Here is a 26,636-nt window from a genome sequence, read left to right as displayed (position 1 = left end):
TGTAATAGAAAAGCATTGATTTGCTAAAATATTTTCAAAATAACAATTATTGGTGTGTGTGTATATACACACACGTACTCGTACCCAATCGTGGTTATTAGTGCATGACTGATACATGGTCTGCAAGATCAGACTGTACCTAAGCCTGCTTCCTGAAGAATTTTAGCTATGTGTAGTTTAAAAGGTGAGTGAATGAAGTTGGGTTGAGCAAAACTTATGCAACCTGTTAGCTTCAGTCATTCAACAACCTGTCTTAGAAAGAATAATAGTGCAGATAAGAGTCAAATTCATCCATCTAATTGTCCCTTTAGGAAGAGAGTTTGGGAGGTAAGATAAAGTAGCAAGACAAATTTTCCTAAGCTGATTAGATTGATCTGTTATGGCACTCTGAATTAGTAATTGATTGTTCTTTAAAGATTATTTTCATAAATAATTGGCTTCATAAGCTTATTTGAATTTTTTTGTGTTTGTATAATAGTATTTATATTCTGACGGAAGGGTTAGGATTTCTCAGTACTCCATGTAAATTCTTCTGTAATAAAGTATGAAAACCTGGGAGAGACCGATATACACAAACTATAAGATTGGTGGTTACTTCTGGAGGGGAGAAAGAGAGCTTTAATGTTACATTTAACAATTTTTTTCATAAAAAGATACAAAGCAAATATTGCAGAATGTTTGTTAAACCTTAGCTGGGGAGTAGATACGTGGGTATATGTTTAGCAGTTAATGTTTGTAAGGATATGACAAGATTACCAGCAGATATTGACAAGAGATTCAGAGTGTAATACAATAATTCTTAGAATAGATATTGGGAAATCTGGGTTCTCTTCCCAACTTTGCTGATAATCAATTTTGAATCTCGGCAAATCTCTATTTTACGTGAATATTCTTTGGTCCATTTCCCACTTTACATATTCCCTGTGATTGATCTCATTCACTCTCTTGACCAATTATTTAAGACCTAATGATTCTCAATATAGTAAAAAATGAATCCAATTATTTCTCCCCTATAGGTCTCTGATTTCTTGAGTATAGATGTGATTGCCATAAAAAAATCTAAATTTTAACGTACGTACTATAACCTTAAGGAAGCCTCTTCCAATTTATTAATACTTACTTGAACATCATCTATGCTTTAAGTAAGTAAATAAAAAGGTTTTAACATATGTGCAGAACATAAACAGGCATACTTCTTAAAAGTCATTAAAATGTAATGTTCAGAAGAGCTTCATTCATTGTTAAATTGCATCTATTTTAATACCTTGGTTCTGACACTGAAATTCTGGAAGCAGGTAAAAAAATTTTATTATAAAATAGTCCTTTGTCTATCACAGTGATTCTCCTGTAAGCAGATCTGCTAGGATAATTCATGATTTCAATTTAAAAAGAAGACTACTTTAGAGAGATTACCATTATTTTTTTCCTGTGGCATTTCATTAATGAATGACTACTGGATTGTCATGGTCACTTTTGTGGTTATTGTGTCATTGTCTTGTCCAACTGTGCCCTGGACAGCAGAAAATAACTGTGTCCTGGTGTTGCCAGTGCTGGCCAGAATGCAAAAAGACCTTTCTTTCTAAAACCAAGAGCATTTTCCTTTCAGTGGCAGCAGTCATAATTTTCACCTTAGGTATAATAGCTAAACTTACTTGTTCTGTATTTACTTTTCCTTAAATTGCTTATTCTTTATTTACTCTGTTTTGCCCTTTACTGTGGAACTGTAGTGTTCAGATCTTTCACCGGAATAGAAATGGAAAGAAACTCCCTCTTTTCTCTGATTCCCTAGAACCAAAGCCAGCTCCATCAGTATTTTATTGAAAACACAAACTCACCTAAATACTAAGACCTCTTTTTGAGTCATCTTTATTTTCTTTTCCAAACATGCACATTTTTTATCCCTGCTAGGGCATTTAATTTTCACACAAAGCAATCCATAAGTAAAAGAATTTCAGCTCTTTATGATAAAATTGCCTTCACTCTAAGAGGGATTTTAAGGAAATGTAGCGAGCCTGTGGCTATAATAATGTTGACTTGTATTTGGTATAAACTGAAGAAGAGCCCTGTTGAGACTAGTTAAAACGGCTTACTCAGGGTGAAGTTCTCCTGAATATTCCTATTGGATATTCACTAAGAAGTCTTAAATTACATATGTGCACCTAAAGGACTCATCTTCAGTGCTATCTGTAGGGGTCATTTCCCCTGCAGACTTTTCTGTTTGTGACTCTTTGGTTTTCAACCACTGATGGCTGTGCTCCACGAAGGCCCTGTGGCTACTCAGGGCCCTCCATCAATCCAGCTAATGTCAGTGAGGATTGGTACCTATACTCCTGTATTATGGTTTATCCCTCACCTAATTCTCCATGTTTGCCATTTGAGATATTATATAGTATGAATTTTGCGCTAATAAGAAACTTACAAATATCAGAGTTAAAATTCATATCTGACTAGTTCCTATCTGATCTTCATTATCCTTTTTTGAGTTTTTTTAATGTACTCTTATCCACAGGATGAAGATATTGGAATGAAAAGTAAAGTTCATCATATTGCCAAGGAGATCATGAGCTCAGAGAAAGTGTAGGTATCTAGTTTACAATTCAGAAGAATGCTTTTCCCCCCATTGGCTCATTTAAAACATTTTTTTCATTGCTGTTTTTTTACAGGTTTGTGGATGTGTTAAAACTTTTACATATTGTAAGTATCTGCTAATATTTTTTTGAAGTCTACAACTATTCCCTTTTGTATTTTCCCTACCCCCAAAACTTTTCAGCATAACTTAAATGAATTCCATGTATATGCTAATACATGGTTATGTTTTAAAATTCTCACATATATCTAAATATACTATGGACATTTTCTAAAATGTATATATCTCATGTGTATGTAGGTAAAATGATTTCTGAAATAGTCTTTATATCTCAAAGTCTTCAAACTTTCTATCTTCATAGTAGTTTTTAAGATAGATAATATATCTTCTTGGACATTTGCAGATGATACCTGCTATTAGTAGAACTTCGGACTAAAAATGGATAATGTCATCATCATTGTTCAAAACTGTTTTTCTCCTATCTGAATAAGCTCCCAGAAACAGACACTTGAAATAGACATTTTTACAACTAACTTTTTAAAGTTCTATTTTCAATTTTTATAATTGTCAACTTGAACAGACTTGTTGGGAAAAAATTGATATGTATCTGACCACATATTCATTTTTCTCATGCACTCCTTTGTGCTTGCAAGTTTTTACACGTTTCACTGCACATTGGCAGTTAACATGCTTTTAGTGTTACTTTATTCCAATTATATTTAGGTAAGAGATTAAGACTTAAAAAAAGAGGTAAAAAAAAAAAGAAAGGGGTAGAGGAAAAAATTTAAAAAGAAATTGAACTGAAAATTTACTTATGTGGTATAATTATTAACATCGTAAATTAAGCTTAATTGTTAAGAAATGGAAGGTTCACAAAAATATACACCCATTTATGTCCCTGCAAAGATTATCATTTTCAGTTTTTCTTTTAATAGATACATATGAACATGAAAAGTGGGTTACGTTTATGGGTGATTCTCATTCACCATATGCTTCCCTTGTGTTCTATACTTAATCTAGTGGAAACATGGAGGCCCAATTCCTATATGAAAAATCTCTAGCTTTGGAAACATTTTCTAAAAAATTTCATAACATTGCTAATTCATTTTGAGAAAATATTTCCCTGTGAATAATTTCTCACATTAACTTTTGACTATATTGGTAAGTTCTCTTTTGTAATTAATTTTTTTAAAATGATAGGACAATAATTCATCATTCAAATCTATAGAGTTTCAAGCATATTGTCTTTTTTTTTTTTTTGGTTCCCTTCCCCCATGCATATTTTTTTTTATATAGATGATATTATGTTTATTAAATAAGTGACTTTTCAGAGTCAACTCCCCGTACATTAGCTGCTTTTCCTTGAATATCCCCACCACATCTTAGACATGTAACATAGCCTAATTACATATGATATAATAGGTTTTTTTCATTATATTACTTCTCTCATGGGAGATGGGTTGAGCAAACATCTCTATAAATGTATTTTATAAATGTCCAAATAGTATACATTTTAAAAAATATTTTGGAAGGAAATGATCAAAGACTTTGGGGTCTTTTGGACAAAGATGGGCTGGCTAAATAGTGCTAGTAATGAAGCACCTTTGCTGAACTAATTTCTTTAGATTGAGACATAGCTTCCTTTGAAAATTTGAGAGGGACTCAACAAACTCCATAGAGCTAGAGGCAAGGCTACTGGGACATACAGGTGTATATTATTACTGAATAGAGTATATCTTTTATTTTTTAATGCATTATAAAAAGGAATAGAAGGCTTCCTCAGTTCTCATGTTTTTCCCATTTTAAAATCACTTCATCATGTTTTATTGAATATACCCTGTCAAAATTTTGAGTCTTGTGAACCATTTAATTATCATTTCTTTTGGTTGTAAAGAGTCCTCCTCTAATTTCCATTGACATGGCTATTAAACCTTCACTTTTGAGCAACTTCATTCATGAGAGGACTGTCCTTCACTGAATGAAGTTCATTGTGCAGAGCACTTCTGTTTTGCTGCTAAGGTGTTTTTCCCACCTTGGTTTGGTATTTCCTTCTCTTTATGTGCCTCTGTTTCAGAGCTCTTTTTCCAAGCTTCCATGGACTTGTGGATCTTAAATGATGTTCATTTGATGATTTAAGTTAACCAGATCTTTAACTAAATAAATGGCCTTCTGCTGAGTGCCCTCTGTGTGCCTTACAGCATTCTATGTTTCATAAATTATTTATTTTAATCCTTATAACAAGTGTATAAAATAGATATTATTATTTTTTAAAATGAGGAAAGTAAGCTAACTATTAAAAGTAACTCACTACTAAATGGCAAAGCTGGGCTTTGAAGTCTGGTCTGTCTGAGTCCTTGCACTTAGTGATTGTTTAGAAATTGCTTAAAAATTGTTACTTGAAATCTCTACCATGCTGAATAGGGTATAGTGTATCTGTAGGTATATTCACTTGCTTTTAGAATTCTTTCTGTTGCCTTGGAAACCAGAGAAATTCTTGTTTTTCATCTTCTAAAGATGAAAATGAAGTTAGCTCTTAGTCACTTGGGATATATTATGATGATTACTTGATAATGTTATTAAAGGGGTTTGGAAACTTGAGATAAAAGGATTGATTTCAGGCATGTTTTATCCAGTTTTGCATTGACAATTATGTACCATATCACCCACCAGGTTTGTGTAATAGAGAGAGGAATAATTTCATTGGGAAAATATTTTCATTTTAGAAACAAAGTCAAATTGTTAATGTGGGGACTTCCCTCCCCCTACTTTTACTTCATAGTTTCACACTCATTTCTGCATATTTATCATAGCTCTTTGACCTCAACAGCTGCTTTGCTTTTGCTTAATATGAACTGATTCTCAGTGTACTTCATGAGGACAGGGAGTCTTACAGAGCTCCCTGTCTCTCCATATGTCCATCTGGTCCTTGTAATTCACTTTATCATGATATTGGTTAACTAATGCCCTGAGGTTAGGAAACCCAGTTAGGACAGCTGGTAATTAAGTCACATACTCCTCTTTGGCACTGGAGATATTAAGCCTGACCCTGAACAAGGCCATCTGTTTTGTGCTTCATTGCCCCAGAGGTTTCATACTTGACTTTATTTGCATTGATTTTTGCTTAGGTCTTCACCAAGTGATGAGAACTGGCAAAGCTAGTATGTTAATACTGCAAAGGAATTAAAGATCAATTTAAAGTTGATCTGGTCTTTATTTGTAAATTTGGGTGCAATTATTAAGAATAATAGTATGATAAGCTTTATAGTTCAGAGCCCCATTTTTATCTCTAAAAATTCTAAGTTGAACAATCATTTGGTTATTTTGACCAGAAACTAGAGTGTAGGTGGTTCAGTTTTACGCAGAGTCTCGGGTAGCTTTTAAGGACTGAAGTATAGATACTGTACTTGATATTAATAAACTGTGTAGCTTGCCTAACTTTGCATTCTAGCCTCCCACCCCGGCCCCTCTTAATATAATTACCCAGCTTTTCCAGTGTGAAAAAGTAAACTCTGGATCTAATTTTTTTTTTTTTTTTTTTGAGACAGAGTCTCACCCTGTTGCCCAGGCTAGAGTGAGTGCCGTGGCGTCAGCCTAGCTCACAGCAACCTCAAACTCCTGAGCTCAAGGGATCCTCCTGTCTCAGCCTCCCGAGTAGCTGGGACTACAGGCATGCACCACCATGCCCGGCTAATTTTTTCTATATATATTTTTAGCCGTCCATATAATTTTTTTCTATTTTTAGTAGAGATGGGGTCTCGCTCTTGCTCAGGCTGGTCTTGAACTCCTGAGCTCAAACGATCCGCCCACCTCGGCCTCCCAGAGTGCTAGGATTACAGGCGTGAGCCACCGCGCCCGGCCTGGATCTAATTTTTGAAGTGCTAGTCCTGCTGTCTTGCATCCTCATTGATTTAGTCAAGGATGTGTTGGCGAATGTAGATTCTTCTGCCCCAAAATAGCTTTGCCTCTGGCTCTTCAGTGTCATCACACTTTCCCAAATTATCCTGGCTGTTAACTTTGAGAAAAATAACCAGACATATGTTGTAATACTCCTGTTTTTATTTTTTTTTAAAAAAAGATGTTACCTCTTGCCAATGGCATCAATTTTGGCAATGGTTAAGGCTCATGAAGAGCTGAGAAGTTAAAGATTTTGTGTGTAGTTCCTGTGTGAATTAGTTACATCTGGCACTGGGGCCAAACACATTGCTGTCAGTGGGTGGTGGCCCAAGAGGAAAGGGAATGAGTTTGGGGCCAGGGCTACTGCAGGTTGTGGAGGACATAATTGCGAGTGGAGGAAGCCCTTGGTGTGAGTTGCCTTGGCCTAGAGTAAAGGGTTCCCTTTTCTGTTTTCAAAAGGGCACCCTGAAAACCAGTGATGGCCCCGGTAGTGTTAAAGAAATAATTATTCAGTGACACTATTAATTTAGCAAATGGGCTAACTGCCTGATGCACACAGAAGCCAATGCCACAGCACTGGCTTTTGAGAAAAGAAAGGCTTTATTGCAAGATTGGCCAGCAAGGAGACAGAGGTGGGCTCAAATCTGTCCCCCTTATTTGGGCTCTAGGGCAAGTTTATGAGCTTAGAGAATAAGGGAAGAGATTTTGTAATGTTAGGTTGGCAGAGTCTGATTGGAGGGCTTCAAATTTGACCATTTATAGTACGGTATATTAAGGATCTTCCCAGCCGATGGACCCCTTGCTTCTGAAAGAGTTCTAGTGATCATGTTCCGTTCATGTGCTGGTCATGTCCCGGTCTTCTTGGTTCCAAGGAGAAGAATTGTCGGTTCCAGGTGCTGTTAGAAGTCAAAGCTTTTTCTGTTGCACATACTTGCGCTACATTGACTTGTAGTTTTTGGCTGTGCTATGCCTACAAGGTAACTGGACGTTTTGTTACCAGCAGAGTAGGCCCAGTTTGGGCTGGTTGCACGGTTCCTACAATTGTTAAAGCACAGTAAGGCAGACTGTATTCAGGACTGTTCCCATAGGCATAGGGACCACTGCAATGGGTTTTTGCAGTAAGGGAGGGAGATTGGGCACACCTTCAAATGCAGCATGGGCAAGTGGGAATTTATAGCCAAGGAGCAAAGTGGGAGTCAGTGGAAAATTACTAAGAGAGTACATCAGAGGTAAGGAGGATTCTGCCTAAACCAACTTAACAGGATTCTTGCTGAAGACAGGTCAGGGCGATCAGACGTCACCTGAGGGATGGTGGATGATGAGGAACCCGAACAGATATCAAGGATGGGGGGGGGGTTCTTGCTAAAATGAGATTTTATAAGAAAGTGCACAGATGGCGTGAGAGAAGTTTCAGGAACCTGACTAGTTCAGTCAAACAAAGAATCTTGTCAGGTGCTTGCTTAGAATATATAATGTTCTAGCCTGAGCAAGAGGGAGACCCCATCTCCACAAAAAATAGAAAAATTAGCTGGGCATGGTGGCACACACCTGTAGTCCCAGCTAGCTGCTGGGAGGCTGAGTCAGGAGGATCACTTGAGCCCAGGAGTATGAGGTTCTCTAAATTTCTGTGGTCTTTATTAAATGTTCTTTTTCTATTTTAATTATTAAATTTCTACTTTATTCTGACATACTACTTGTAATTTAAAAGAAGACTGCTGGACACGGTGGCTCATGCCTATAATCCCAGCACTTTGGGAGGCCAAGTCAAGAGGATCAATTGAGGCCAGCAATTTGAAACCAGCCTGTGCAACATAGCAAGACCCCATCTGTACCAAAAAAAAAAAAAAAAAATTACCCAAGTGTGGTGGCATGTGCCTGTGGTCCCAGCTACTTGGGAGGTTAAGGCAGGAGGATCCCTTAAGCCCAGGAGTTTGAGGTTGCAGTGAGCTATGATTGTGCCACTGTACTCCAGACTGAGTGACAGAGTGAGACCCTCTCTCAAAAAAAAAAAAAGAAAGAGGCCGGGCGTGGTGGCTCACGCCTGTAATCCTAGCACTCTGGGAGGCCGAGGTGGGCGGATCGTTTGAGCTCAGGAGTTCGAGACCAGCCTGAGCAAGAGCGAGACCCCATCTCTACTAAAAATAGAAAGAAATTATATGGACAGCTAAAAATATATATAGAAAAAATTAGCCGGGCATGGTGGTGCATGCCTGTAGTCCCAGCTACTCGGGAGGCTGAGACAGGAGGATCACTTGAGCCCAGGAGTTTGAGGTTGCTGTGAGCTAGGCTGACGCCACGGCACTCACTCTAGCCTGGGCAACAGAGTGAGACTCTGTCTCAAAAAAAAAAAAAAAAAAAAAAAGAAAAAGAAAGAAAAGAAAAGAAGACATCATGGGCCATCACTTCATTCAGAGCTAGCTACAAACATCCAGTAGTACTAGAAAAATAAAGTTTGCCTGGCATGTGACAAGGAAGGGCCTCTATTTAGAGGTGGCCCTCTCACTGGTCAGCCCAGTTTGGATTTGTCTGGTCTCTGTTAAATGTGTCTTAAATAAACAAGTTTCCTTCTTGGCAATGGTGGCAGACATATGGAATGCAGAGTCTGGCAAAAGCTGTGTCAAACTGGGTCCTTAAGTTATTTAGCAGCTAACATGTACTGTCACTGTCGTGGTTGAGAAAATACCTTCCAACTGGAAAACAAAAGTTATCCTGGGCCACGGGACAAATATAGCCATCACTTATTTTACCAGAAGAAAAGGTGGTGCATATTGCTTTTCAGAGCAAGAAACTCTTGCATCCAAATTAATCACTACACTGGTAAAAAATACAAATAAACAAAAAATACCATAGAGAATGTTGAACTGTTGTGCTTTGAATACATTTGCAGTTGAGGAAGTTATTCCTGATACCTAAATGTATTCCATAGCTCTTCCCCATAGCAGGCAGTCTAATGACTTTCAAAAGTGTTAGTAGTTCTATTTTCTCTTGCTAAATGTGAGTGCCGATTGAAGCAAGCCATTGGGAGGTGGAATGTGGCCAATATCCATTTGAATTCTGGAGATGTTTTCTGGATTGGAGCTTGTGCAAGTTAAATATTCTTATATTATACTAATTAGTTATACAAGTTAGTTCTTTAGTTACTAGTGTGAGTAGTAGATTCTCTCCAGCTAATGTGACTATTGGATCAATAAAGTTAGTCCTAGGTTCTGAGTTCTAAGTGAAGGGGTTTTTAGCATTAGTTAAGCGTAGAGGATTTGACTTACCTAAACTGGCCATACTTTAGAAAAGGAACCCTTTCATGTACTTTTGAGTTACATATGAATTTTTTTTGTCCAGGAGAAGTATAAGAAATGCTCATGGCTAATATAAGTATGTTGGGGGCACATGTTGATGGGCTTAGGGGAGGAAATAATCTTTTTTGTTTATTTGATTTGCCCAGTGAATCCCTGAAGGGAAAGCACTTGGAAATAAAGGTCAAGGAAGATAAGGCCTATTAGGGAGTCATTTTACCCAACCTTTGCTTTAGGATTTTAATTAATTAAAACTGCTATTTCTGAGAAGTAACAAATCTTTGTTTTTGAATCCTCAAGCCTGTATTTTACTTATATCTTGAGGCCCATCCTCAGGGGACGAAGAAATCTAGGCAAATAATCATCTCCTGCTCCACCCTTTCTAAGTCCCCTGGAGTGATAGGGTGTGGTAGTGTTGACCTATATTAAAACATGGTACAGGCCGGGCGCGGTGGCTCACGCCTGTAATCCTAGCACTCTGGGAGGCCGAGGCGGGTGGATTGCTCAAGGTCAGGAGTTCGAGACCAGCCTGAGCGAGACCCCGTCTCTACTAAAAATAGAAAGACATTATATGGACACCTAAAAATCTATATAGAAAAAATTAGCCGGGCATAGTGGCGCATGCCTGTAGTCCCAGCTACTCGGGAGGCTGAGGCAGTAGGATCGCTTGAGCCCAGGAGTTTGAGGTTGCTGTGAGCTAAGCTGACGCCACGGCACTCACTCTAGCCTGGGCAACAAAGTGACACTCTGTCTCAACAAAAAAAAAAAAAAAAAAAAAAAAAAAAAAAAAAAAAAAAAAAAAAAAAAAAACATGGTACAAATAGGCTAGGAACAGTAGATGAAAAATAATATATGAAAAGCAAGTTTTTTATTTGTCAAAAGTATGTAAACCCTGATGAATTTATTGGGAGGTTGGCTAAAAGGAGGGGGGAATTTAAGGTCCAGAGTTAAAACATTTTGTTGATCCTGTGTGCCAAATACATTGCCAAAAGCTTTATGTGCAATATCTAATTAAAGACTCATAACCGTTATACTCATTTGACAGATGAGGAAAATGAGGGTGGCCCAAGGAAGCACAGTCAATCAGCAAGGGCTGGGATCCAGGCTTCTGATGATGGGGCCTGTGCCTCCCCTCACATGCTCTGCCACTGATAGAATGTTCCAGTTGCTGATCACCAAAAGTGGACAGGGAATGGAACTATTAAATCCAGAATAAAATTAGTTAAAATCTCCTAGGGACTTTTAAAATAAATGGATTGTGTTCACACAGTGATACCGGAATAATTTTAAAGACTAGAAATTGTAATATAATTTCCAGATACTCTCTTAGTATAATTGCTGAGTTTGAAGATCGAACTTAAAAGGTTTAAGAGACATATCATACAGTCTATTATAAAATTCAATATCCACCCCAACCACTGTGTGATAGGCTTTTTTGTCAAGTTACATTTGTGTGTATATTGTTTTTCCTGCTCTGGACTGTAACAGGACTTCCGGGATGCAGTAGCCCATGCTTCCAGGCAACTTGGGAAACCAGTGATTGAGGACCGGATTCTAAATCAGATCCTGTACTACTTGCCTCAGCTGTATGAGCTTAACCGAGATCTCCTGAAGGAACTGGAGGAAAGAATGTTGAACTGGTAAAAATGGACTGAGTTTTGGACTTCATTAGCGTTTCCAATTTTAGATGAAGCCATATGGGCCCCATGTGTGACAGAGAGGAGGTGTTCCTTACATTGAGTTGTTTCAATATATTGATTTTTTTTTTTCAGTTACCTATGGATTAATTATTCTAGATGGGTAAAAGATCACAACCTTGGCACAACAAAACTCAATACCACAATTTTTTTTTTTTTTTAAACAGGGACTGCAACCTCAAACTCTGGGCTCAAGCAATCCTCTTGCCTCAGCCTCCTGAGTAGCTGGGACTACAGGCATGTGCCACCATGCCCGGCTAGTTTTTCTATTTTTAGTAGAGATGGGCCCTCACTCTTGCTCAGGCTGCTCTCGAACTTTTGAGCTCAGTCAATCCTCCCACCTCAGCCTCCTGAGTAGCTGAGTCTACAGGTATAGGTCGCCGTGCCTGGCTAATTTTTCTTTTAATTTTTGGTAGAGACAAGGTCTCTAGGGCCGGGCACAGTGGCTCGTGCCTGTAATCGTAGCACTCTGGGAGGCTGAAGTGGGTGGCTCACTCAAGGTCAGGAGTTGGATAGCAGCCTGAGCAAGAGCGAGACCCCGTCTCTACTAAAAATAGAAAGAAATTAGCAGGCCAACTAAAAATATATAGAAAAAATTAGCCGGGCATGGTGGCGCATGCCTGTAGTCCCAGCTACTCGGGAGGCTGAGGCAGGAGGATTGCTTGAGCCCAGGAGTTTGAGGTTGCTATGAGCGAGACTGACTCCACGGCACTCTAGCCTGGGCAACAGAGTGAGACTCTGTCTGGGGGGGAAAAGAAAGAAGGTCTCCAATACCATAATTTTTAAAATTCTTTGTTAAGAACTGCCTCATAAGCAAGAAGGGCCCAGATTCAGCCAATTTAAATTTCTATAGGTGACCTTTGGTAATTAGAATTTTGCATTTGAAGGAGGATAGTTGACATATTCACATCGGAAAAGTTTTTAAATGTTTTATCTGTCTTCTGGAGCTGCAGGTCTTGAAACTCCCTTTGCATTTTTGAAAAGAGGCCACTGATTGAGATCACAGGATGACAGTTTGTTTTGGAAAGGCAAATTTACATAGGTATGACATCATTGTAGACACTGTAGATTTCAGAATGGGAAGAGAATCCCAAAAGGTTAGTATTGGAAGCTACTTTAATTGGGCTGAAGAAAAACAGTAAGAAGAAGCTTTGGTGACTTCCATGGAAATATGTAGAAGGAATGGTCTGGAAGGATTGAATTTATTATTGAAGTCCATGGGGCACACAAAATGATTAGAATACGAAATTAGTATCGCCTACTTTCATGTGCAAAATTTCTCTCTACGCTTTGCTTATATATAAACCAGAAAAATATCTCTGCCTGCTATGGAAATATTATCATGCCTCTGCATGTTGGGAAGATAAAGTAGATAAGCAATTAATACTTAGCTGTCACCGAGGGATAAAATAATGGACTGAGGAATGACTAAAGGTAGTTTTTAAAAGCACAATAGAGATAAAACGTAATTACAAAAAATATTATTGTATATGCTTTGCCATTTTCCTCTTACAAAAAGTATCATAAGAAAAGATGTTTTAAAAAACAAAAAGCATTATTTTAAAAATTAAGCTGAGCCAGGCATGGTGGCACTCGCCTGTAGTCCCAGCTATTAATACTTGGGAGGCTGAGGTGTGAGGATCTCTTGAGTGCAGGAGTTTGAGGCTACAGTGAGTTATGATCTTAACCAGTATGGGTGACAAAGCAAGACCCTAGCTCTAAAAAATAAATAAATTAAAATCTAAAAAAGTTTAAAGATAATTAAAAAAAATCTGGAGAGACTGCCAGAAGCAGAGAGGAGTAAACACATTTCCCCACTCAGGGACCTCCTGACTCACTGGAATTCCAGCAGTGCAGAGTAAGTGCCTGCTCCCTGCAGGCCCTAGGCTAGGCCCTGGGGCTGCAAGAAAAGCTCAAATAAAAATGGAGAAGGTCTGAGCTGTGATTTTCAGCACTTAAGGAAAAGCCCTGTTGTCGTGTCACACGGGGGTTTCGGTCTAGGTCCATTTGCTCATGACACAGATCCAACTATTGAGACAACCAGGATTGCCAAGAAAGAAAGGAATTTTTAATAGGACAGACAGAGGTCTTAGAAGCTGCCTTAAATCCTTGTCTCTGACTAATGGAGATCATGGGCTTTTAAGGTGGGGCCGTGTGCCTTGGGGCAGGTTGAGGGGGATGGTGAGTCCTAGTGTCAGGAAGTCATCCATCATTTCTGGGAAACAACTCAAAAGTTCAAGTAGTTAATATTACAGCCAGGCACAGGAATGGTGGCTCAGGCCTGTAATCCTAGCACTCTGGGAGACCAAGGCGAGAGGATTGCTTGAGCTCAGGAGTTGAAGACCAGCCTGAATGAGAGTGAGAACCCATCTCTACAAAAAATAGAAATATTAGCTGGGCATGGTGATGTGTGCCTGTCGTCCCAGCTACTTGGGAGACTGAGGCAGGAGGATCGCTTGAGTCCAGGAGTTCAAGGCTGCGGTGAGCTATGATGATGTCACTGCACTCTAGCCAGGGAAACAGAGTGAGACTCTGTCTCTAAAAAAAAAGAGAGAGAGAGAGAATTACAGAAAACATATAGGGGTCATTGAAATTTGTTCATGGAGTGGGTTACAGCCTCAGAAAGAAACACATGAAGATGAGGCTACTGAGAATAACAATGAGTTGAAGACACATCTTGGCCACTGTGCTCTTCAGGAGCCAACCCTGTGAGAGGGAAGCATACCCCAGTAGCGAGACTGGCTCTCCACTATCTCTGAACCAGGTTCTGAAAACAGAATCTTGACTGTGATTCCCATGAGAGACTAAGGAGTATCACAGTTCCAGGTACTCATGGCTCTTCCACTTCCCCGAACCCAGTGTCATGAACATGACATTGGAAATTGAAAGGACAAAAAGAAAATTAATCTGAATTGGCTTAAATAGATAAGTCTAGTTAGGCAAGCAAATGTTATAAAGAGGATTAAATATATTTATGGTTGTACTAAAAGTTTCCTCAAGTTTAGATCTGTAGATGTTCTATGTTAAAATATTAAGCATTCCTAAGAAACAGACTAAACTGATGAAAGAGACAACTAAAACTACAGTTCAGTTATGGGAAAAGCTCCACCGTTACTGACATAATAAAATCCTTTTAATCCTTGGATGAGATATTAAAATATTTTTCTCTCAGGGATCTTGGAGTCAAGACATATTCTTTGGTTTTAGTAGAGTTTCAGAAATAACATTTTTCCATTGACTTTTAATAACAATTGATGAAATATTTTATTTTCACATTCAACAAGATTTTATGACATATATCTATGTGCCAGTCTGTGCTCTAAGTATGCAGAGGTTATCACAGTGCACAGAATAGACAAGGGTTTTGCTCTCTGAGGAGCAGACATTTAATGGAGGAAGGACCAGATAAATAGACAAGAAAAATATCAAAAGCGGTTTCTGATCTGCAGAGACATAAAATAGGATGCTATGGTAGTAAGTGAAGACTGGGTGGCCAAGGAAGGCCCTCTAAGAAGGTGGAGCATTTAAACTGACAGCTGAATGAAAAAAAAAAAAAAAGAGCAGTCAGGGTTCCATATTTCCAGGCAGGTGGAACCATAAGTAAAAGTCTGCAGTGTGGGAATGAACTCTGTATGTCCAAAGAATATAAGGTAGAGTTTCTTTTTGTTCTAAGTGAAATAGAGGGCCATTGGAAGTCGCATAATATACACAAGTTTTAGATTTCTGGCTATGCTGAAGAATAGGATGGAGAAGGTAAGAATGGTAACAGAGAGACCTGTCATCGGGCTGGCAGCATCCAGGGAAAATGTGAAGGTGGCAGTAGAAATAAATGGTGAAGAGTAAGCAGTTTGAAATATATCTTAGAAATAGAGAAGAAAATATAAGCTAATGGCTGGGATGTGGGGATGTGCTCACCGCTGGATATGTTTGGGATGTGTTAATGACTCTTTTTATAATTTTGTGTATCTATCTATTCCCTCTCCATAGGACTGAACAACAAAGAATTGCTGATATCTTTGTAAAGAAGGGACCATATCTAAAAATGTATTCTACATACATCAAAGAATTTGATAAGAATATAGCTTTGCTGGATGAACAGTGTAAGAAAAACCCAGGCTTTGCTGCTGTCGTTAGAGAATTTGAGGTATATTCCTACCATCTAATGTTGAACACTTCTTTTTCTTTCTATTTGTTTTTGAAACTTTAGTAATTTGCAGTCGTTAAAAACAGAGCTTACAAACAAAAAGATGCTAGAATATTATCCCTTCAAAATCAAAGAAGGAATTAAACAAATTAAATGGTGAGAACTTAAGCAGTGCACACTATTTAATTTTGAAAAGCTGTTATGGCACATTTCGAATAGTTTTTTACTTGGAAAAATAATATTTTGATGGAACTTTTTTAAAAATTGTGGTAAAATACACATAACATAAACTTACCATTTTAACCATATTTAAGTGTACAGTTGAGTAGGGTTAAATACATTGACATTGTTGTGCAACTAACTCTCCAGAACTCTTTTTGTCTTGCAAAACTGAAACTCTACAGCTATTAAACATTAACTCTCCATTCTCTCCTCCCTCCCAGCTCCTAGCAACCACCATTCTCCTTTCTGTCTTAATGAATTTGATTACTCTAGAAAACGCGTCTTATTTTTAACTTAACCTTTCCTTTTACTCTTATAACTAATCTGTAGTGAGGGATGGGAAATATAATTTGTTTCCCTTTAGGTAAATAAATAACACAGTTTTAGTGTCAAAGTTAAGAAAAATTAATAATCTGTTCATAGCATGTGTGAGCCAAAGCTTTGTGTTTTAATTCAAAACTATGAGGGTGTAAGCTTGATTTGATTAGGGATGTAATATAACACTTTTTTTTTTTTTAAAGAAAATTAGTTTTCCTTATTATTTTTTATTTTTTTGTGAGATAGGGTCTTGTTCTATTGCCCGGGCTGGAATATAGTGGCATCATCATAGCTCACAGCAACCTCAAACTCCTGGGGTCAAGTGATCCTCCTGCCTCAGCCTCCCAAGTCGCTGGGACTACTGGTGCATGCAACCACACCCAGCTAATTTTTCTATTTTTTGTTTTGAAACCAAAAAGATCAGCGAATTCTACTCACACTAAACTAGAAATGAAGTTTTAAAATATTACAGTATTGCTGACATCTAATTTTTGCAATATACAAATAATTAAACTTTCAAATAATTTGTGGTCTTCTTCTTCTTTTCCTTTCCTTTGGTGTCTTTATTCTATCAAAAAACAACATGTGATATTGTTATGGCAACTGAGAAATGACCCAGGTTTTGATTGGAGTCTAGTGAATTGTTCTGTTGCCTTGGCAACAAAAGAAGACAGGGAGCCATAAGACAGGGAGAGTTAGTTATCTTGATTAATGCTGCTTGAATGAAAGATACTTTCTAAATATATATTATCATTATAATTTTACAATTACTCTGTGTACCAGGCCATGGAGATGCATATTTAGAAAAAGATAAAAGTCTGAGCAAATCTGAAAAAAACTTACCCACCAACCTGAGCTGTGTTAAGAAGCATAAGACATTTTATCGGCCGGGCGCGGTGGCTCACGCCTGTAATCCTAGCACTCTGGGAGGCCGAGGTGGGCGGATCATTTGAGCTCAGGAGTTCGAGACCAGCCTGAGCAAGAGTGAGACCCCATCTCTACTAAAAATAGAAAGAAATTATAGAGACAGCTAAATATATATATAGAAAAAATTAGCCGGGCATGGTGGTGCATGCCTGTAGTCCCAGCTACTCGGGAGGCTGAGGCAGGAGGATTGCTTGAGCCCAGGAGTTTGAGGTTGCTGTGAGCTAGGCTGACGCCACGGCACTCACTCTAGCCTGGGCAACAGAGTGAGACTCTGTCTCAAAAAAAAAAAAAAAAAAAAAATTTTATCTTGGCCCTTAGGATGCAGAGACATTTTCACCTGGCCTTTTTGATGCCACCTCACAGTAAACTCTTGGATTGCAAAATGGGGGTGAGGCTTAGGAATGGGCAGAGATGTCTCTTGTACATACTAAGGAAAAGAGCTTTAAAGGTTGAATTAAATGTCTTTATAATCAAGTCAAAATGTGCTTCTTATATACACTGTGATTTGGGAGCTGTCTTTTATAAGGTCATTCGTCTGAACCTGATTTTGACATCTTCCAGCCTTGCTACTTTTCAGGTTATCTTTAATTTCTGTACTTCTCCCCACCACCACCCTGTTATTATTGTGAGTATATTGACCCCAAGGCTCTGGTCATTATTTGAATTCAGTCACTGGTAGTTTTATTTCTGCTGCCTTATTTGAGGGGGCATTGGAGTTTGTTTGTATTTATGAATACATTGGCAGAGGCTCCCCTAAGTGGGAGCTGCTGTGTAGGGTGGGCTCTGACCATCCTAGAACTCAGCCTGTGGCCACCGTGCTCTGTAAACAAGTTTACCCTGGGAGCAAGTGATTTCAGAGACCTACCCACAGGAGAGGGTGGGGTTGGTGTTGAATCTGGCTGGGATTTCACTCTCAATGTAACTAACAGCTGGGCCTTAAAATAAAAGGGAGCTTCTCTAAGAGTCCCCTTCCATAGTTGCTGGCTGTTTAAAGTTTGGCTTCCTGAGCACTTGAATCAGGGTCCCTTGCTTCTTAGGAAATGCTTGTGTTTACTTTGGATGCCTTCTCCTTGCAGATGAGCCCACGCTGTGCTCACCTGGCCCTCAAGCACTACCTCCTCAAGCCGGTTCAGCGGATCCCCCAGTACAGGCTGCTGCTGACAGGTGGGCTTCTCCAACAGTTTACCAGGCACCCAGTGATTTATCAGCCAACCAACTCTCGTTGCCCTTATGAAACTCTGCCTTTCCTAAGAATGCCTCTCTTTTTATATCACTCCAGTAACCACTTTGCCTAATATATGGATTTTTTTTTTTTTTTTTAAGAGACAGGGTCTCACTCTGTCACCCAGGCTGGAGTGCAGTGGTGTGATCATAATCCACTGCAGTCTCGAACTCCTGGGCTCAAGTGATGCTCCCACTTCTACCTCCCAAGTAGCTGGGACTACAGGCACATGGCCAATATATGGATTTATAGATTGCTTGTATACCTCGCTTACACATTGCTTGAACTGAACTGCTTTCAGTTCTTTGGTATCCCTGTGTACATTCTTGCCTGTGGGCATTCAAACCTATAATCCTATTTGCTCAGAACATCTTTCATAAGCCCAATCCCACATCCTTGCATTATTTTGCCTGTTTAACATTATTAATTTCTAGAAGATAGTTTCCCAACTACTGAAGAATGGGGTTTAGAGGGTCACTTTCACATATTTGTATAGCACTATCATGGCCCTAGTTACTTACCTCAGTAGTTTGTTATAAGGATTGATCAATGAGCCAAATGTGGACAGTGCTTAGAATAGTGCTTTAATCATTGTCAGTTCTAGGCCGGGCGCGGTGGCTCATGCCTGTAATCCTAGCACTCTGGGAGGCCGAGGTGGGCGGATCGTTTGAGCTCAGGAGTTCGAGACCAGCCTGAGCAAGAGCGAGACCCCATCTCTACTAAAAATAGAAAGAAATTATATGGACAGCTAAAAATATATATAGAAAAAATTAGCCGGGCATGGTGGTGCATGCCTGTAGTCCCAGCTACTCGGGAGGCTGAGACAGGAGGATCACTTGAGCCCAGGAGTTTGAGGTTGCTGTGAGCTAGGCTGACGCCACGGCACTCACTCTAGCCCGGGCAACAGAGTGAGACTCTGTCTCAAAAAAAAAAAAAAAGTACACTATATGAATCATAGTCAGTTCTAAATAAGTATTACCTGCTAGTAGTAGTAGCAGTGTTCTTATCCTTACTATTATTACTATTTTGTTGTCATGATTATCATCTGTCTACATCTTTTACTAGACTGTAAACTTCAAGATAAAGAGCTAATTTACCACTGTTACAGTTTCAAAAAACTGTAGTCTCAGTACCAACCATAGTTATCCAGCACATACTACTAGGTCCTCTGGAATATTTGCTGAAATGTATTGGATGTGCAGTGACTTCATATGCTTATATCATGTGTATTAAAAATTGTGTTGAAATGGACGAGAACATCGAAATGCCACCACTTTAAAGTCTATCTGTTGTGATTATCTGTAAATAGATTTTGAGATACTTGGTTCCTGTAACTGCCCGTAAGAAATAGTGTACATGCTTTTCTCCTTTACTTAATTAATCACTTTCTCCTAAGCCCAGAGTTGTATTGGAGGCAGTAGGTGAATCCTGGAAAACCGGGATTTCCCCATTTGCCTTTAGGCAAAGGCTTCAGGCCTTCCAGGCTTGCCTAGTGAAAGGCAGACTTGCTGAGGAGGAAGGCTCTCCTTTCAACCCCAGTACCGGACCACCCTAGGTGTGTCAGGTACTTAATTTGAATTTCTAAATGGGACTGAGGCACTAGATTTCTCTCTGGAATGACATTCAGCAAACTAAATAATTTGAGGATATCCTGTCCATCTGTACTTTTTTCCCTCTGCCTTTGGCAGAGATTTAGAATACACAGGACAAAAGGAAGTACTGATACACATGTTGTGTTTTTGCTAGATAAATTCAGTGCTCTATCATAAACCAGCTATTGAATGGCTAGGCTGTTTCCACAGCTGTCAAACTGAGTACTGTTTTTAGTGACAAAAGACAGCCATGGTCTCAAATGTGAGAAGAATGGAGCAAGAATTGAAATTTTAATGTTAAAAAGAATTTTGACATATTTACTTACATTTTTTATCCATTACTACAACTGATCTAAGTAGTAAAAAACCTACACACATTTAATTTAGGTTTCATGCTGAGTTTGTTTTTGATTGGGAAAAGGTGAAATGCCAAAAGCAAGTTTTAGAAATTCTCTTGAAGAAAGCAGATTTCATTTGTTTTATAATACCAGTGCCATGTGAGCTTGGATTATTTTTAGTTTTGAGCTGCCTCTTGTTTAATCTTAAATCAGTTTCTCTTCTTTCTTAAACTGGAAATCTTTTTCATTATTTAAGGGACACATGTTATATATTGTCAACCCTCAATAATTGTGGATTTTTTGAGTGTCACAATTGATGGGTAGGGCGGGGTGCAGTGGGTGCCTCACGCCTGTAATCCTAGCATTTGGGAGGCCAAGGAGGGAGAGGATCATTTGAGCTCAGGAGTTCAAGACCAACCTGAGCAAGAGCGAGACCCGGTCTCTACTAAAAAAATAGAAAGAAATTATCTGGACAACTAAAAATATATAGAAAAAATTAGCCGGGCATGGTGGCACATGCCTGTAGTCCCAGCTACTCGGGAAGCTGAGGCAGTAGGATTGCTTGAGCCCAGGTGTTTGAGGTTGCTGTGAGCTAGGCTGACGCCACGGCCCTCTAGCCTGGGCAACAGAGTGAGACTCTGTCTCAAAAAAAAAAAAAAAAAAAAAAACAATTGATGGGTAGTTTGTTCTGGGTCACAAAGTCAGGACTAAAATTAAAGAAGGATCATAGGCTTTGTATTTTTCATCCTATGCCTTTTCCTCCATTGATTCAAATTCTTCCCTTCCTCCAAGCCTGACCTAAAGGCCTCCATGCTCTTTGAAGCCGTCTCTGATTGCTCCAGTTCTCCTTGACCCTTACTTAGTATTAGTGCCATGTGACTTAGCAAATACTTGTACGATACCTTGTGAGATTACTAATAGTTAATTTAAAATATTGATTTCTTAATTTGATTGTAAACTCCATGAGATCAGGGAATATATCTTATAATTTGGTGCCACCTAAAATATTTTTATTTTTATTTTTTTATTTTTAGTAGAGATGGAGTCTCACTCTTGCCCAGGCTGGTCTCAAACTCCTGAGCTCAAGTGATCCTCCTGCCTCAGCCATCCAGAGTGCTAGGATTACAGGCTTGATCCACCGCACCTGGCCTGCCCCCTAAAATATTTCGGTCAGTTTTAGATATCTTGAAGCTGTCCAGGAAATAATTTTAGTTGGTTTTAAACTAGGTTTGAAACATACCATTAACCAAAATGTTTTTGTTCCAAAGAACAACATGAGACATAGAATTTTAGAGATCTAAGGTACATTGGAGATGAGGTCTTCTAAAAAGGAAGACACATGCAGAAAGGTGAAATGTCCTGTCCAAGGCTACGCAAATAGTATTACTTGAAGCACCTATGGTCTTATAATCCTAAGGACATATGGGTGTCAATACTAAGGGTTTGTTTTTATTTTTATTTAAAATTCTGGGCCAGGTGTGGTGGCTCATGCCTATAATCCTAGCTCTCAGAGAGGTGGGAGGATCACCTGAGCTCAGCAGTTTGAGACCAGCCTGAGCAAGAGTGAGACCCCGTCTCTACTAAAAATAGTAAAAATTAGCCAGGTGTGGTGGCTCACACCTATAGTCCTAGCTACTCAGAAGGCTGAGGCAAGAGGATCACCTGAGCCCAAGAGTTTGAGGTTGCTGTGAGTTAGGCTGACTCCACAGCACTGTAGCCTGGGTGACAGAGTAAGACTCTGTCTAAATGAATGAATGAATGAATAATAAAAAATAAAATAAAATTCTGATTTTCCAATACTCATTTTTATACTTGATCTTAGCCAAAAGGCCGAGAAGCAATAGCAATACTAATTTTTGTGATGTTCTGATTGCTCCCTACTTTGCAAGATATTTCTACTGTCACATACTGTCTATGCACTTAGATTTTTTAAAGTTGGATTTTAAGTCTTAAGTTTACATCTATTCAAACATGTTAATTAGCTGGGTCCCCATCTTTGGCTAAACAAGCTCAAATGATTTAATCTTCCCAACAACCTTGTAAGGTAAGTAATTTTATTTCCATTTTAGAATTTGGCGTAATTCCAAATGCATAGAATGTACAGGAGCAGAAAGGAGTGATACTTTGTTTGAGGCAACTCCTAAACAACTTTGATTTATTAATGAGTTTCAGGCAGAGAAGGGAGGGATTCCTGCCTGACTTGTGTAAGTAAATTTATGCCCACCTTGGTTCCTTAGGCTGGGAAGATTGAGAAATACATAGATGACCAGATAAGATGGTTTCTTTTGGAATCCTTTTAGAGAAACATAAGTGGAAATCCCCAGATACTGCAGTCCTGCCACTACTATTCAAACAACTGTCCTATTGTTTTGCAATATTTTTTTTTTCTCACTTAATTTGGGTTTGTAATAGGGTATTCTACTTAAGCTCTCTCTTCCTTTATTGTAGTAAAAAACTTCCACCTAGGCTGGGTTATCAGAATCTATTAACATTAGTGTCACTAAAGTTGGTATACAACCCCCCACTGCTAAATTTGACTAGCTAAACACAAAACAAAACAAAGACAAATGAAAAAAACTTCCACCTCAATTCTTGGTAGTTTTTTATTTTTTTTAAATCAACTTAAAACAGGACCTAAGGCAGGTCATGGTGGCTCCAGCCTGTAATCCTAGCACTCTGGGAGGCTGAGAAGGAAGGGTTGCTTGAGCTCAGGAGTAGAGACCAGCCTGAAAAAGAGCAACGCCCCCCCCCCCCACCCCGTCTCTACCCAAAATAGAAAAAAATTAGCCGGCAAGGTAGCACACACCTGTAGTCCTGGCTACTTGGGAGGCTGACGCAGGAGGATCACTTGAGCCTAGGAGTTTGAGGTTGCTGTGAGCCATGATGATGCCACTGCACTCTACCCAGGGTAACAGAGTGAGACTTTGTCTAGAAAAAAAAAAAAAGAAAAGAAAAGAAAACCCAGGACCTAAGAGAATGCATAGTTATGTAATAAAATGAGTGATTTACTTAATTTAAGTCTAAAAACTTATAAATTTTGCTTTTGTATTGGCCGCTCAAGGCCAGTTTATCAGGCCAGATCTTTAAATCTGTTTGGGGCTCAGATCCTATTTGAAGTTTCCCTCTACCTCTGGTTCCTGCTCTTTCCATTTTCTGGTTATATTCCAGGCGAGGCCTTTCTAAACTCGTGCCAAATTATAGCAGTATCTTCCTACTGGTCATGCTAATGCTTATCACTGCCCCGTGTAGCCTAGCACAATATTGCTTAATTTCTCTTCCAAGAACACACTTTCATTCTGCTCATTAGAAAAGCTGAAAACCTCATTCACAGTGTAAAAAACCTCAGTGAATAACCTAGAATCACTTGAGCCTTATTTTCCTTTGCTCTAGCTATAGTAGGTTTCTCACAGGCTCCTGAAACCTGTCCTTCCAGGCCAGATCCTATCTCTATTAATCACTTAACAAATATTTCTATGAGTGGACCCTGAGCAAGACACCCTTTTACACTTGGGAACAACACGTGGGGACCTCCTACCCTGAAGGAGTTTACATCTTCCTCTCAGTCTCCCACTGAAATTTCTTCTCAATTCTTAAAAAAATTTTATTGATCTTGCCACTTAAGAAAAGTTTCCTGACTGAATCTTAGTTGTTTAATTAATTCACAGCTCTATGTCACGTCTTATCAAGTAGATTGTAAACCCATTAAAGTCAGAGGCAGACTTTAATGTGAGTAGCAGTCACAGCAGATATTCATTCATTTTGAGGGAGTATATTCTGGTGATTTATTATTTTTGTAAGGGTAACTTTTTGTCAAGGGATCTTTTGTGCATATAAAAATATATAAGTATTTTTTTTTAAAGGTCCTTTTTCATCTTCTACCATCCACAGATGACTATTGTAGATCCTTTTAGTTTTTCTCTCTACCTGTGTTATATATTGTATAATTTTTTTTCAAATCAGAAGCCTTTCATTTGTGCAAAGTTATTACACTGGTGTTGAAATAAGTTGAATCAGTGAGGGGATCATGGTGGAGAAAATATAATGAAAAATATAATTTAAAAATTCCTCTGAAAAATCTTTTCCACTTCTATATTTAGGAAAAAAATAGTCCTTTGAACTTTGATTAAATGTGGATCAGGTAGTTTCTTTGATCTTGTTCAAAATATTTATGTTATATTAAAGGTTGCTTTAATAATGTATTATATTACTTTTTCCTGTAGTCTTTGCCTTCAGTCTGGGATGATATTAATTCTCTTTAGGTTTTAGAAATCCAGGATTTCCCATGTTGGTTAAAAAATGGGATATTAAAAACATCTGTTATAGTGTTTCAAAGCTATAAATTTGAGCTATGTACAGGCTAATAAGCACATTTAAAAAAGATAAGAAATTAATGGATGATTAAAAAAAAAGAAAGAAAAATCCTAACTGAAAACCTTCTGTTTAGCAAGTATTTATTTTAAAGCCGAAGGTTAATTGTGTATATCAAATGTCATTTTAACACTTTCTCTAGGGCAGAACTTAATAAAAAGTAGGGCTGTCCTGGACTCCAGCCAAGGAATTTAATTTTTGACGAACTCAAAGGCCCTGATAAAAGGCAGTTCCATCATGATACTATCCAGAATTCCGTTGTAATTAGTTCAGCTCTGGTTCTGTTGCAATTCATTTTTTCCTTTTTTGCAATTCATTTTTAACTGTAGTTATCAACAAGGTATTTTGAGAGTTGGTAGTGAATAAATTATGTACATGAAATATCTTACTACTATGGAAAGTCTTTAGGGTATTAGAGGTAAGTGCATTTATCTGCATATTGTATCACCTTAGAGCTTTTAAATGTAATCTCATTTTCTCTACAGGGGTTCTTAACCTTTTTGTGCCTGGATCCCTCTGGCAATCCGACACAGCCTACTGACCCTTTGTAGAATATATATTTTTTAAGATATAGAATAAAATACATAAGATTAAAAGGAAAACCAATTAAGTTAAAATAGTTATTTAAATTTTTTTCTAATGTGACGTAGTAATACATGTACTTTTTTAGTACTGCATTAAATAAGATCTGGTGGCAGATCTAATAAGTGTTAATACCATGATGTTGAAGTAGTGGTGAGAGTGAACAATATTTTGAGATGTGTGCCACAGCCATAATGTGCTGTAAAAATATCTGTGGTGATAAAGTCACAGCTATTGCCAATACTATCGTGGTTTGCTGCCCACATTTATAATGAAAGGAAATTCTATATTTCACTTAGAGGTTAGTGAAAAGAGTTTGTTGGCTTTTGTGCTTTTGCCCATGCAAGGCTGCAGATACCCTGAATTCTACCCATGGACATTAATACAAGGCCATTCTTTTTCCAATTCTAAGGCAGATTTGACCCAGATTCCCTGCAAGTAGCCAAATGCCTCTATTGCTAGGACTTGTCTTGGCAAAGACATAACAAGCAGAATCTGTTGCTAAAGAGTTTCTCTCACAGTTTTTGTTAGAATCATGGGCTCAGGAACTGTTCCAGTTGGAGAAAACACTAAAATTTAGTTAAACTTGAACTTACTTTCACGCTTATATTTGCTTTATTCTTCATTCGGCTGCTGGGTAATAAAATATGCCTATCTTCCTAAATCTAAATTCGCTCTTTGTTGATAATCAGGGTGATACAGACCAAATATGGGTAAGAGCTTCTTTAAGTGTGGCTTGACTGTGCCAAGGCCATTTGTGTGTGCTTAAGATTCTTACTTGATAAACTGGCAGCCTCAAGGATTAGAAAATGAATCCACTAAGAAAAGCAGTCTCAGACAAGTCAAAATAATGGATGTTTACTTTTGCTGAGAGACATCCCCTAAGTTGATTCTCCTGCGGGCATTCTGTATATGCCCAGCTAGTCTATCCTGCTGAAAAGGAACCTAGGAGAGATTCTGTCCATTGTGCCATCTGACTCTGGGCTTGGTTTGTGAGTCCTTTGTGGATGCCACCTTGGGACCAGGGTTATCAGAGTCGTGGAGAGACCAGAGCTTCCTCACATAATTCCTGCACAAGCGTGCCTGACCGAGGTCCAAGTACAGACTGTCCTCTGCTCGCCATATTTTGTGCCCCAAGAGAGGAGGCCTTTTCTAATTCATGGAAAGGTATTTGCTTTGCAAGCCACGAACCCCCCCACACACTTGATTTCCTTTGAGATTTACTTCCCTCTGTGCACATGTGTGCTCATCAGTTAGTTCCGATTCATTTATTTTTGAGACAGGGTCTGTCTTTCTCTGTCACCCAGACTGGAGTGCAGTGGTGTCATGATAGCTCACTGTAACCTCATACTCCTGGACTCAATTTTGATCCTCCTGCCTCAGCCTCCTGGCTATCTGGTGCTACAGGCACGCCAGCACACCTGTCACCACACCCGGCGAATTTTTCTATTTTTT

The 26,636-nt window shown here is 38.6% G+C and overlaps 1 protein-coding gene and 1 pseudogene across 1 annotated transcript in view; one reads left to right on the top strand and one right to left on the bottom strand.

Moving 5' to 3' along the window:
• The window catches only part of FGD6 (FYVE, RhoGEF and PH domain containing 6), a 106,664-nt gene that overhangs the window by 50,832 nt on the left and 29,196 nt on the right, over nt 1-26,636 (top strand). The window contains exons 4-8 of the mRNA XM_069490642.1: nt 2,510-2,577; nt 2,664-2,694; nt 11,260-11,411; nt 15,456-15,612; nt 18,156-18,243. Of these exons, the coding sequence (XP_069346743.1) occupies nt 2,510-2,577; nt 2,664-2,694; nt 11,260-11,411; nt 15,456-15,612; nt 18,156-18,243 (496 nt within the window). The remainder of the gene's footprint in view (nt 1-2,509; nt 2,578-2,663; nt 2,695-11,259; nt 11,412-15,455; nt 15,613-18,155; nt 18,244-26,636) is intronic.
• Nucleotides 21,918-22,073, bottom strand: LOC138397830 (U2 spliceosomal RNA; annotated as a pseudogene).

Source organism: Eulemur rufifrons, chromosome 16 (genome assembly GCF_041146395.1).
Source record: "Eulemur rufifrons isolate Redbay chromosome 16, OSU_ERuf_1, whole genome shotgun sequence".
In the NCBI taxonomy this organism is placed as follows: domain Eukaryota; kingdom Metazoa; phylum Chordata; class Mammalia; order Primates; family Lemuridae; genus Eulemur; species Eulemur rufifrons.
The sequence above is the reverse complement of the archived record's forward strand: the minus strand, read 5'-3'. Positions and strand labels throughout refer to the sequence as shown.